The sequence below is a fragment of the Ambystoma mexicanum genome, chromosome 11 (assembly GCF_040938575.1).
Source record: "Ambystoma mexicanum isolate Mex_15411 chromosome 11, UKY_AmexF1_1, whole genome shotgun sequence".
Lineage (NCBI taxonomy): Eukaryota > Metazoa > Chordata > Amphibia > Caudata > Ambystomatidae > Ambystoma > Ambystoma mexicanum.
Window position 1 is genome coordinate 1399066763 of NC_090934.1, and position 14485 is coordinate 1399081247.

Below are 14485 nucleotides of genomic sequence, written 5' to 3' on the forward strand. Positions count from 1 at the left end.
GTCATTAAGGCATTCATGGAAGGAGTAGAGGCTTTAACCGGTATAGGGTAATATTATCCCCACCAAAAATATTGCCGTACATATGGTCGTCGGGAACGGCCATAGGCGATATTTTTAGTGGGGATCATTTATGGGGTAAATGGATGGGGGGGGGTTGCGGGGGTGTCCCCTGCTCACTTAAAATATATGGGGCTTGAGGGGGTGTCCCCCGCAGGTTCCATGGGGGTAATATTGCTGCAAAAATATGGCGAAATTTTTGTATGGCGATATTTTTGCAGCAATATTATCACATGGAACCCTTTAACCTCCCCCGCCACCCCCACCACATTTCAAGTTTGCTTCCATGGTGTGATCTAAATGTGGTACTCTCATAGCCCTCCCCAACAGCCTATGCACAAATTCAGCCATAAAAACCATATATATATATATATATATATTTGCTTTTCTGGTGGCTGTTGGCGAGTGAACTACAAGCTTTCAGTGCAAGTTTCCTCGTCCTTTTTTGTTCCTTCCCCTGACATCCAGGGCAAATTCCTTTGTGCGATTTTGGATTTTTATTTTTATTTTTAAATCTTCGGCGGGAGTCCTGTGGACTCCACGCCCAGGCTCCAGTGTGTCTATGAAGGCAGGAAGTGAGGGAGGAGTCAAACACTCTGCAGCCCAACATGCTTAATGCCCAGAGGTTTCTAAGCGTGGTCCCGGGGATCGAACCTCTGTTGCTCCGTGTCGTTTTGTTTCCAAGGCGAGCACGTTGCCGCTGAGCTATCCTCCCAAGACTGGCTGTCCTGAAAGGATTGCCACCCCCGAGTTTGAATGTTGCAAAGCTGTTTGATTGGCGAGGTTCCTGCACAAGAGTCAGATCCAGGAAGCTGAAGAGGTAGTAGACCACTGGAACCAAAACTGAAGAAGATGAAGAATTTGCAGCTGAAATGATTTCCAGCTACCAGAGAGCCTGCTGTGTAACCAGAGCCTGCTCTAGCCCTTCCTTCTAATCAACCAACCGACTCCTAAAATGACTACCCCCAGCCTGTGAGACCCACTACACTCAAGACAAGACTTGCATTTTGAGCCATCCCATGCTGTGCTTCGACCATGCGGGGCAATACCCTGGGACCTCGAGCCATTGTGAGGTGCACGGTCTTTCGAATCTCGCTGAAAGTCATGGCCATCCTGCTGGATCTCAAGAGGCACGATTCCAGTTCCCTCACCACAGTGCCGGACCTTACAAAAGACCACAATCCGACTGGCGATATTCTGCCTTCTGTGCTCCTGAAAAGGCGCCAAATCCACAGAGCAGCATCCAGCCGCAAGGAAAACCTTGCCTAGAGCCTTCCCTGCTGATCATGGCCCTTACAGGGATCCTGTTTTCAGTCACCACAGACAAGGAATCCACCAACCGGGTTTTTGGCTGCAGATCCTAAAGTCGTCCTGCAAAATCTTCTGTGCTGTCTTGGGTATTTACTTACCTTAAGTCTCGTGATTCCTGTGTAGTTTTGTGTTTTCTGTGATTGGGAGGCCTCTCGTCCAGTTCACCAAGGCCCTCTGCTGGAATCTTCCTAGGGTGTCTTCTGTGAAGCCCCTGGACCCTCCACTAACTCTTGAGTAAAATACTCAATTGTTTGAACAGTCTTTTTTTAGGAACTCTAGATCATGTGTCTCCAGCCAGTGTCTTGCAACTGCAGAGTTGCGTGTATGTTGTCCTTGTACATGAGCGATGCTCTTTCCAGTGTAATTTGCATGCTTGTGTCGACTGACCCGCGTAGTACTTCCCACATGGGCCTTTGAAAGCATAGATAATGTTCTTGGTGTCGCATGTGACATAACTCTTAAACTTATGTCCCCCTCCTCGTGGGTGGTTCACTGTCTCCCTTGGTTACAAACCCGCAGTTGGTACAATGTAGACAAGGAAATGTGCCAGTTAGTTTAGTGGATTGATTTCTGGTAATGGGTCTAGTATTAACTAGGCGATCTCTCAGATTAGTGCCACGTTTATAGGCAAACACTGGTACGGGGTCCTCCAGTTTATGATCACAGATTTTATGTGACCACTTTGAGTGGAATATTTAGACACCTAAACCAGCTTTGGTGATTTTCTTTGCGAGTTCTTCTAACAGCTCTTGCTGTGTGGTGTTGATTAATCTCTCCTTGGCTGCATTGACCGCCTCGGGTTGGTAACCACAGGCTAGAAATGTCTGCCCCATTTTCTCAATTTCTTCAACCCACTCATGTGGATCGCTCACTATTCTTTTTACCCTGAGCATTTGGCTAAATGGTACGTTTTTGATTTAAGCTTGGTTGATGAAAGCCGATCGGTCTTTTTCTTAAACATGATAGTCAAATAATTCCCTTATACCAATTTGATCTCAACATCCTTCAGACCCCAAAGATATTGTTGATGTACCGTACCCAAAAACTCAAATTATGCCAGACACCATGGTCCAAAATGTGTTCTCGTTCAAAAATGTATACATGAAGCAATTGGCATGTATCGGGGGGCCTTCATGGCTCCATGGAAGTGCCAGAAACCTGACGGTAGAATTCGTTTTTGAATTGCAAGTAAGAATTCTCTGCAATAAAGTGAAGTAAAACGAGTATGAATTCTTTAGATGCTCTGCGATTTCCCCCTCGTTGAGGAACCATTCAATTACTTCAATGCTCAGATTGTGAGGGATTGAAGTATACAGACTCTTTACATCAATGGTGAAGATGACATACCCTGGAGTGTATTTAACTTTTTGGAATAATTTCAGAAAATGTGTTGCATCTCTAGGTTTAATGGAGTGTGGGGGTCTGCATCTAACTTTGCATACACTTTCATCGCTAAGTTGTCATTCACATTCGTTGTCCTAATAGACAGTGTTCATTATCACCAGGGCCCCACCTTGTCTGCAGGATGGATTGTGAGCCCCTTGTCGCCATACAGATTCTTGATCAAACCCAATCGTGTGGTTTCAGGTGAACATATTTAGGTTGTTTGTACGAAATTCTGCCTAGATCTTTAAGTACTTGTTAAAGATTTCCACAGAGGGTATGCTAATTTGGGGGGCGGGGGATTGGGCATGAAAGTACTTTTCCCTCTAAATTCTAACTTGTTCTGTCATCGGACTGTCAACTTGCGTTTGCTTAATTTCGTCAAAAAACACTTTCCATTTAAGTTGCCTTACAAACCTAAATAGTTCTACCTTGCTGTCAAACAAAGTAGTCCCACACGTAGGTACAAAACGAAGTCCTTCTGCAGTGTGTTCATTTCTGTTGTGCTGCTAAGTATCCTGTTGGACAAAAGTTTTCTTCTGCTGCCTTGTGATCCTTCCGCTCTTTGATTTCCCCTCCCTTTCCTGGTCTGCTGTTTTTAAAAAAGTGGTAGATATAGATCCTGTTGCTTGTGATTAGTATTTTCTTCTACCACAGTGTTTTACTTCCTCTCCTCTGGCTGCCCTGTACATTTTTGTGTCGCTACTTGATGCGTTCCTAGAGTCCCCTTGTTGCAGTGTCGTTTGTGGTGGTCTAAATATATCCATCCATGTGTATACTTCATTTAAGTAATCGTATGCATCTTGTCTGTACTTTGTAACTTTTTTGGTTTCCAATCTTTCAATTTTTCATTGATGCATAAAATGCCAAAGTTCCTCCTGTTATGCATCGCTAAGTGTTTTCAATATCTTGTATCTGTTATATTTTATTTTTATTTTTTTTATTTTTTTTTTGGGAAGTTCTTGGATGGTCAGCAAAATTAAATCTAGTGAACATTTATTCAGTATGGCTTCCCATTTCTAAACAAAATATTTGCTCTCCTTACAGAACGTTAGTCTCAGTTGTATTCTAAGGCATCTTGGAATACACTGTTTTTTTATAATGTCTGCCCCATGTTATATCATGCGATTTCTTTCCGACTTAAATATACTAGCTGTTTGAACCAATGGTAATTTGGAGACAAGACCAACATTAAATGGGACTCCAGGTGCTCAATCTTAAAATGGCTCATCCGCTTCCCATTGAATCGATTCAAAGCTTTCAGACATTCTTTAACCTCCTAACCTTTAGCATTACTTAGTTTTGATATAATATGTAATTTTGAGGTTTGTAGACTGTTAGAATTGTTTCCTCTTTTCTCTCTCCTGAAAACATATATCCCAAATACATATTTGAATTATGATATTAGTTTGCTTTTAGTAATGACAAATGTTATGAAATATGGACGATTGTATAATTGAATGTGAAAGTCTGAATTTTTATGGAAATATTAAGTAAGATTGATATTATATATGATGGAATTTTTGTGTTTTATTAACTGAAAACAATACATAAATTACTTGTTCTACATACCACGTACTTTACATTATTCTAAACAGTTTTGACACAGTGCTGTAGTCTTGGTTAAACGATTTGCTGCTCTTTTGAATTTTCTGTGGGGTATTCAGTTTCTGAATACTCCTCAAGCTGATGACCCTTCTTCTCCTTTCTAGCCCTTTGCCGTATCAGTTCCTTGCATTTCTCCCACCTCCATCCACAGACATTGGAGTAGCAGACTTGATATCCTTTATATGGGTTGAATAATATCCTCCAACTCCCAATTTTACGGCAAAAGGGAAGTCCCAATGGTGTGTTGTCCCCCCCCCCCCCCCCAGCCATGCCATGGGTTTGTTGCACCAATGTCCACACTGACTTGTCTATGAAGATGCATAGCTTTTGGCCCTTATATAATATCCCCCTGTCCCCTTTTGTCAAAATTCAACCTGTGCTTACAGTAATATGCCACAATTGACTGTGAACAACATCCTGCTCGGCTGCCTCCGAGCCCTATCCGAAAATCGGTCAGTTAGTGTATCTTCCCCCTTGAAATATTGACTTAACGTCTTTGATAACGACTCTACCTGTTCAAAAGTCTTCATCTCGGGGGCTCCTACAATCCAAAGGTTGCATCGGCTGTCTCGGTTTTCAGTCATCCATCTTTCTCACCTTGGCTTACAAATCCTTTAATCTAGATTCATGCTTTCATGGGTCTCTAGGCTATCCTTTACTAATTCAACCCTTCAGCACAGGAATAGCTTACTTCTGCCTGTTGGGATAGCTTGCTTAGTGGCTAAGGCCTCTTGTACTGTGGATTCCATAGCCTTCTGTGACTTACCCATTTGTATTACAATTACAATTTAATTTGTCTCGGTCCTGTAATTTTTCGCAAAACTGCATAGGTTTTCTGGCCACCGCAGTTCTGGATTGGTCACCTAAATCCATTATCGTCACAACTCCTCCATCATGGAGGCAACTCAAATAGCCTCCAAGTGAGTTTCCAGCCTCTATCAAGGCTTGCCTATTGTGAGGGGGGGGGGGGAGAGATCAAATTAGCTCCACCTCGTGCCAACCATCACATTGCATGTCAAGAAGTGTCACCCCTTATCTAGTTCTTGAACTATTCTTTTCTTGATGCCTCTCTGGTGCCCACTGCCAAGGATGTCCCATTCTTATTGTCTTTGGGGTGATGCAAGGACAGTCCTGTTCCTGAAATTACTTGTCTAGAAGTATGTGTGCCCTGCCTTCAAGCATCCTTGTGCCTGGACTCCTTGTTTATAATCCCTGCTCCCAAGTACGGGCTTTCTTTTGTTGGTGGGTATGCAAGTCACTAACTCCTGGCCGGGTCTGCACCGCCTTCTTAGCGGAGGGGTCGTTCATGCTTGCCTAGCCCTCTGGAGGGTTGGCTCTCGCTCTCCCGTCAGGTCTCACCCCTTCCTGCTTACAGATCAGATAGTCTAAAGTGTCTCACTGGGCTGTACCACCCTCTGTCAGCAGCTGTACCGTTCTTGCATAGGTCAGCGCTGCTCTCTTGGATTCTTGCACCGTTCCACTCTGATTCAGGGTTGGGGGGGGGGTAAATTGTGGGGCTTTCGCATTCAAATCTAGACGTGAAAATCAGGTGGCCATATTTGCCACACCACCCAACACTCTTCCCCCCCCCCCCCTTGCCCCACATTTTAGTAATTGTAACTCGTACTGTTGCAAGGCTTATCTGAAGAGGTGTGTTGTCCTGAAGTTTGGAGGTAACCAGACCATGATCGGTGGATCTGAAAAGGATAATCTGAATGACTGAGAATGGGGAGCAGATAGCCAGATAGCTGATTGGCTGAATTCAGGAAGATCAGTAAGCTGTGGGAATGCTTGCTTCTGCATGAATATGTTGCCCCTGTTGGTGTGAGACGTGTTGAGGAATTAGGGCGACAATGGGGAGCCAGTAGTTATGTCTGTTTTTACATCTATCTGTTATTCATTAAGGTACCAAGTTAACGTGAATGGTTGTAGACCCTCTATGCATGGGATCAGTTGCTGCATAAGCCACGTCAGTCTCCGGATATAAACGGCATCTGAGTCCGTACTGAACCCTGTGCATTGGTGACTTGGAGGGGATGGAGAGGAGCCGGGCTTAACATTTGTGGATACACATTTTTTAGTTTCTTCATGTAGCCTAGGAGGGCATCCGTAGCTTGGCCAAATGGCTTCATACAAACATGTGTTTAACGTTTTGGAGAATGTGAATAAAGGACTCGTCTGAGGGACACTTGGAGCACAATGGAACATGTATACTGTGCAAGAGAGTCTGCATCTTCAGTGCAAGTTCCTGTTTCCTCAAATGTAGGTCCCGCCTACCAGGCGATTACTTAAACTCGAGAGTCCATGGCGACACTTAGTTCTTAATTAGGACTTCACTCACTTTGCCTGTAAAGTCTGTGGTAAAGATGGTACTGGTGTAGCTTGCTTGTCAGGTTTTCTGGCTTGCATTGAAATCTCGATCAGTTTACTTTTGTAATTTACATTATGAACTTATTATTGGCTTCCTTATTCAAAAACACTGCTTAAAATCTTGAATTGAACGTTTTAAAAAAAAAAAATCCAATTTATTTTTAGGGGGATCTGGATCCTCTAGCAACAGTGAAATCCTTGACGTATATGAGGTAAGTTACTTTACCTTCCGCTTTGAATAGATGGTATTATAAAGGGCTTGAGGAGTTGAGCTTTGCCTAAAATGGGAGAATCCTCTAAAGTGCAGGGCGGGCCCCATGGTGTGATCCTTTCTTAAACCAGGTAGGACTATTTGCTGTTGAGTTGGAGCTGTGAGTACGTTTGCTCAATGTCAAAACTTTCTTGGATTATGTGCGGGAGAAGAGCATGTCTGTGGCACTCTGAGCAACCAACCTTGAATTTCAGTTGCACAGCTGCCGCCATATTGATATGGCTAGACTAATACTTCATTGCGTGTTAAATGTTGTGATGCCCAGAACCAAGGTGTACAGTTTTTGTAGGTTCCCTGCCATCTGCTCTCGTAGGCTTTGAATGCGCCCCAATCAAGACATGGTTTGGATGGAGGACATCTAAAGAATAACCTGACGATGGACTAATTGCGTTAATGGCCCCATCCAGACCACCTCCGCTGACCGTTTCCACTACGAATGGCTTGTATCTGACTAACCAGCTAAACATTTCACAAGTTTAGCAGTTTGTATCAAGCAGACTGTTTAAAATAAGTGTGTGGGAGCAAGGATAATTTGTATGAAGATTCTGCTTCTTGTGATAACCTTTTTATTTTTGTTGTACAATGATGTCCGCCTAAAATGGAGCATTTCTTTTCCTCTTTGTAGTATATTGCGAAATCCAGTAACCAGCAAAAAGCATTACAGGTTGTATATAATACACAAAATTCCACAGATCCGGGTGCTGGACTTCCAGAAGGTGAAAATGAAGGCAAGTGAAATGAAACTGGAATTAATGTTTTTGATTTAGCACTTCAGTCACATTCTGGAAAATGGAACACAATTCTCTCCTTTACTACTGTTTTATGTGTTATTAAAATGTTTTTAGCAGGATTAGTTGTAATGGTGAACATGGCTTTAATGTTTCTGTAGCACTCCTGTTCTCATCTGTGATGTCAGTGTTTATACAGTATTTTGTTTTCTTCTTTCTGGTTTGTAGTACACTAGTCACTTTGAAAGTATACTTTTTTCTTTTCATAGCTTCCTATGAGTAGCTTCAAAAGTCCACTGGCCACCTTACACTGCCAAAGGCTAGGTGGTAGCCCCTCCCTCTCCCCCCCCCCCTTGCATCTTGCAGGGCTCTCCTTCCTGTTTGATTTGGAGGCAACCATGCCAACCATTTCTGACTTCTTTGTGGAACAAGAGAATCATTGTCATTTATTAAAATGCTTAGTTTTAAAGTGGTTTACAACTAATTGTACCAAGTACCTTGTAAGTTGTCTGACGTAAACTCAAATGTTTGAGATAACATGGTAGCCGCTCCAATACCTGGAATCCATGTTCACTTTTGTGCTGCTGTAGTAATAGCGTAGTCTAGATTCATTGATATTTAATCATGCATTTGAATTTGCAGTTTTTGAAAATGGATTCTAATGTGTTTATTTTAAGTTTAAGTAATTGTATGTTTGAGAAGGGTGTGTTCATTTTTCATCATGCCCTGTGTTTGTTTATAATTTAAGGATTATTGTTATGGACTCTGCTTGGTGCGTTTCCCTCAAGCTCTTTCTTGTTATGTTTCATTGAGTCATTTTCTAACGCACTCCAAAAAGTGGATTTTGGGAGCATCGTTTGTAAATGATAGGGGCAGGGGGGAGTCAATTGCCCTTGCACCTAGCGGGCCAACTTGGGGTTTTTATTAAAACCTGTAGTGCGTCCACAGAGCACTCATTGGTTCTTTGTGTGCACTTGTGTCTTATAATATGCATGCTGGACTCCCACTGCCTATCTCACAATCCTCCAAATTATTTTTCCCCACATTTGACGAAGATTGTGGCCTTCCTGCACATGACACCGCTGTTGTGATATTAAAGTGCACTTTTAAAAGTTTTACTGCCAACATGACGTACTGTGTGCATGTTAATCGCTGTGTGCGTGTTTTGTTTACAGTAGTTGCCATAATATTCTTTGGGATGCTTGTGAATCTGCTTGGAATCGCATGCTGTGCGTATAGTCCGACATCTAGTGGTAATCAGTATTGTGTTTTTTTTTTTTTCTCTTCCCTCCAAAGATTGAAAAGGGACATCAGCATGGGTGCGTGACTGTAACACTATCCCTATTCGGATGACTCTGCCCATTTTCAGGCTCCCTTCCACTACCTCATCTCCTTCTCTCATCTGACTGCCCGCTATCCAGGAGTGGTGTGCTGCCAATGATCTCTGCCTTAATGCCAGTAAAATTGAGATTCTACTCATCGGCACACCTGCTCCCTACTTTCCTGTTGCTCTCTGGCCGGCTTCTCTTAGACCTCTTCCTGCTCCCAACTTTGAGGCTAAAAACCTCGGTCATCTTTGACTCCACACTCTCCTTCTCTCACCGCATCTCTAAGAAGTCACACTGCCAGCTGCACCTCCTCAGAGGTATTCTTCTTTTCTTCTCCGTACCCCAGAAGCTCTGGTTCTCTCTAGGCTGGACTAACAGCCTCTTGCTAAATCTGCCTGTGTCTACTCGCCATCCTCTGCAACTCATCAAGAACTGGACTGCAAGGCTTGTTTTTGGCCTCAAGCCGAGGGATCTTATCTCTGCAGGACTGAAATCACTGCACTGGCTCCCGGTGGCTGCATGGATTAAGTTCAAAACCCTCTGCATTGTCCAGAAGGCCTTCTGGCGGCCTGAGGCCTCAATACCTTCAGCTCTCTTCCTAAATATCTTCCTTCTCAAGCTCTTGCTCATCCGCCTCCAACTCCCTCAGGGTCAGTTGCTTCTCCAAGCAACGAGTTGGTGGTAGATCTCTATCCTCAGCTGGAGCCTCCCTCTGGAACAGCGTCCCTGCCTCCCTGAACTTGTGGAGAACCAGCTCTGGTTCCGGAAGTACCTCAAGACCTTCCTCTTTGCTTCTTTTTCTCCTCCTCTCCCCAGCTGAACTCCTGACTGAAACTGCACTGGTCACCTGGCTGCCCTCTGATCTTGGGCCCAGCCCCTCCCCCGCCAGGTGCACACATGCACTATCTCACAGGCAACCCCTGCACTTGGGGGCTGTTTCTATATCCCTACTAGCTCTTGACAATTGATGTCTGCACTTACCCCTGCACTTGCCACAAGCTGGCTGCACTTTCTACTTATTTTTTTATTTCTATTTTGCTGTTGATATTGCACTGCCCCCTCCCCTGCACTTGTGCAATCTCAATGTCACTTGGCCTAGTAAGATCGTTGTCTTTGTCTTCCCTCTGTTCCCCCTCCCTTGCCTCGTCGCGCCTTGAAACACTTTGCGTATAGGCCCATTATAAATGCCATATTATATCAATGTGACGTGAAGTGTACCTAGAATCCTTCATGCGTTGCGGTTCCCTTCTGGTTGGTGCTTAATGCAGAGCTGTTCTTTTGAAATAATATTGCTATTTCTTGCATCTTTGGTGCATCCTTCGTCTGACATTCTCGAGGACTCGATCCTCTTCGGCTGTTCCAGATTTGCTGCTCTGCTACCCTCGCTGCCTCCGGCGACTCGATGGCTGTTTACTCAGCCATGGACATCGGGTCCTGCCTTACAGTAGGGAGAGTGGGTACATGTCTTCTCTTCTGAGAATGCCTTTCTTTTATACCCCTCCTCCTTTTCTTGTTCTGCTTTTCCACACTATCATGGAGCAAACTCCTTTTTAAATGTTGCCTTTTGTGTAACGGCAGCATTCCTTAGAAAGGCACTTGGAGGCAGGGTAACCAGTGTGTCCCTCGTGACCATAACGAGTGGTGTTGTAAGGCCGGTGAACTCTTTCGGCCTAAGACTCTTAAGGACAGGTGTGCCAAACTGTGGGTGGTCTACGCCATGCTGGCTGACAGTTACACTCCCGCCGTCACCTTGGACAAGGAATTCATAAGAAGCCAAGGCTCTGTTTCAATGTCCGAAGACTTAACTGTGAGTCATCAACTCCAGAGTGTCTGTCCCCACTAAGCATGCCATTGGCAGTGCGATGGGGGAAATCGCACCCCGGCAACAAAGGTGTATATGCTTCTCATAAGGCCACACACAACCCCTCGGCCTCCTTCACTGTATTCCTTTGAGGAAAAACATTGCTCCCTTAGCCCCATTGAAGGTTTTGGCGGGGTCTACTGAACCTCCTGGTTCAGGACATGCGGTGCCACTGTGGCCGGCACAGGGTCCCAAGGCTTCAGCCTCCGTGTGCCATCCCTGAAAATTCACACACATTGAAGCATAGAAAGATGTGCCGATACGTGCTCCCCTTGCAAAAAAATGCTCCGGGAGAGGCTTTCTCCGGGCCCTTCTCATGGCTCTGGCCCCAAGAAGGGCTCCCCTTTGCTTGTAGGGTATTCTGCAGCCTCACCACCCCTGTCGCAGGCCCTACAACAGGACCCGGTTGCGTTTGATTTGCCTTTCCCTCCTCCCAACGACTCCTTCCTCTGCATGGACATGGGGGGAGGGATGGGGGGGGGTTTGAGGACTGCTGGAATTTATCGACTTTTCTGGCAAATTTTATGACCTCCTTAAAAGGCCATGTTCTATGGATGACTGCACTAGGTACCCAGGGCAACCCCACCCCTTCGGAGGAATTTGTCCAGAATGGATTTATATTTGCATTAATAACACGCACAGCGGCCCTCGGGCATCGTTGTGCAGTTACAGCATATTCACTTGGGCATAGTGTACATTATTGGGTGCAGTATTACAAGGTTGCGGTTTAAGTCTTAGTCCGTTCCATGGTATCGACAACAATCGCACAGTTTACTTGAACAGATAGAGGGAGGGCTCTTTTCTTAGGTCAAGAGTTAGCGAGTTGCATGCTGTGGGTGCTAGAACTTCGAAACTGGACCACTCGGCTTTGACTCTCTTGAATGCAGGGACTCTGAGTTGGTGCCAGTATATTTCACGAACAGGTCTGTGGGATTGGACTTGGTGTATACTTTCTGCTAGGTATGTGGGGGCAGATTGGGACCGACATCTATTCGCGATTGTGAGTGTTTTGGAGAGTATCCTTTCTCTGATTGGAAGCCAGTGTGTACGTCCTTCCTAGCTTGGGAGATGTTCTCGCCTAGGGATGCTGAGGGTGGCTCTAAGCGCATTTTGTGTGACTTGTAGTTTGTTGATGTTCTTAGAGGACGTGCCTAGGAGGAGGACGACAGTGCAGTAGTCCAGCTTTGCGCCTATAGTAGCTCTTGCAATGTTGAGGCAGTTACTGGAAGAGAGGTGAGGTTTGACGGCGTTGATTTTGGTTGTGAGTGCTGCTGATGTTGTGATATAACTGACTTGTCTGTCCATGGACAGAGCAGAGTCCAAGTATACTCCCAGTGTTTTTACTGCTGCAGAGACTGTAATCACAGTGAATGATTAATATGACCAAGATGGTCCCAAATTGTTATGCGTCTGACACATGGCCCTTTTGGCCTCCCTTTTTCATCGGGGCGGTTGGTCCACCTCAAACATGTCTCGCAAGAGAGTCGTAGCTCTTCGCAGGGGCGTGCGCCGCTTTGCAGCCCCGTTCTATTCTCACTGACAGCTGCTGTGAAGAATAGCTGCAGCAGCACATAATGCACCGGCTCTGGACTACAATTCCCATGATCCCTGCCTCCCGACTGTAGTCCAGAATGACAAGGGAGCATCATTTTCACACGGTTCCGCCTCCTTTTTGGATTTAATCTGTGGAAGCCGGCAGAACGCTTCTTCTGATTAGTTCTAGCTGGTACTTTGAAGTTACAGCTTCTACTTTGATCCAACCTTTGTTGTTCTACCGTGTTCCAGACCTTGCCTACCTCGATAAGACTTTCTTTTGAAATATCCCTACTTGTCTCAAAACGCTGCTCGCTTGTGTACTGGACCTCGCATTCTGTGTCTGGACCGTCTGGTCGCCTGTTTCTTTGCTCATCCTGCTGTCTGCCAGTATACTGGACCTCCTGAACTGTCGTACAGTTTGTTTTTGTCCAGTCAACCTACCACCCGTCCACATCAAGATTTGTGACACCACCCTCCACTCATTATCAAAATATACTGGTAAGTCATTCACTGGTATCATTGACTGTGTGGGTTACCTATAACTTCCTCCTGCTAATACAACCACTTGCTGCAAACGGACTCTCCTCCTTTCTATTGGACTGCATACCTCTTCACTTTAAGTGCACGGAGGGACGCTTTGCTGTTAGTGCACCTACCCATACCTAGTGCGCTCCTCGTTCCGCCCGGATTTAGCTTCCTCGCTAACCTTCTTGTTTATTGTTTTACACCTTTGTTGTTTGCTCCTCCCTGGAAAATACAGGCTCTGCCCTAACCCATGGTAAGACCTACTGATCATTCACACTACTAGTTTGTTAGAACCCCATAGTCAGACTAGCAAGTGATCTCCTTCTGCATTTATAGATTGCTTCCAGTATCTGTATCGCTGAAACGGGGAGACCATTGCTCAGGTATTACTTTAGATGGTAGGAGTTGGGGGTGGTTGTACTACTTCCGGTTACTTACCTCACAGACCGACTTGGTTGGAGGCTCCAAACAGAGCTCTTCAATCAACTACCCAGCCTTAAGCAGTCTTGGTCGCCTGTTTTTTCACACTCTCCGTCCGGTGAGTAACAAAATGCAGATGTTTCACAGTGTCCAGATGCCTGCACCCTGCTGATGACCAGGGGACCGTGAGGCTGAACTGTACACTATATTCTTGGAAGCTCCTCCCATCTCTCAACCCGGGAGACTTCACCAATAGATGATAGATGCCATTAAACCTCACCTCGACCCCCCCCCCCCCCCCGAAGGCTGTTGACCACTTTAAGGTTGTGATACAGGAATCCATGCCTGACCTTGTTCTCAACGAAATCAGAAAGTGCCAGCCAGTCCATCCCACATTTGAACTGTCAGCACATTGCCCCCTCCTTGCTCCTGCCCTCCCTTACTCTGTCCATAAACCTAGTGGTAGCAAAAATGTTCCGCCTGCTCCTTCTGATCCTATATGCATCGGAGGACATGCCATTCCAGACTCCCTGGTAGTTAAGAGCAGGAAACAATGCAGGGTTTCCACTGTCCTTGTCTGAGTCTTCCCCCAGACAAGGATTGCAACAAGCTGTAGTTCCTTGGAAAGCGGATCACTTCAACTGCTTAAGTACCTGTATAATTAACACAACACTCCTTGCTATCTATGATATACAGTGGGGACTAGTGCACAAAGACCTGCAGAAGGTTCCAGAGCCTACTTGATCACAGCTTCTGGCAGTGGTTCACGAAGGGCGTCACGTGACACATATTGAAGAATACTTCGGACTCGGCAGAGACCACGGGTAGGGTACTAGCAGAAGGCACCATGTTGAAGCGCCACGTGTGGCTAATTAATTATGGTTTCAAGCCCAAAACACATGCCTCACTTATTAATAGACCTGTGGAAGACTGCCCTCTGCGACAAAGCGGTGGACGCAGCCCTCCAAACTGCAAAGGATGTGCCTGAAAGTCTTGACTCAAATCTCATCCAAGCCATTTGCTCAACGTGGGGTCTTTAATACCTGCTGGTCCTTTCGCGTGCAATACTTCCCACTCGCAACAAGGT

General features: G+C 45.4%; 1 protein-coding gene across 1 annotated transcript in view; it reads left to right on the plus strand.

Moving 5' to 3' along the window:
• The window catches only part of SNRPA1 (small nuclear ribonucleoprotein polypeptide A'), a 103457-nt gene that overhangs the window by 34393 nt on the left and 54579 nt on the right, over window positions 1-14485 (plus strand). Inside the window, 2 exon segments of the mRNA XM_069625021.1 lie at window positions 6895-6941; window positions 7626-7728. Of these exon segments, the coding sequence (XP_069481122.1) occupies window positions 6895-6941; window positions 7626-7728 (150 nt within the window).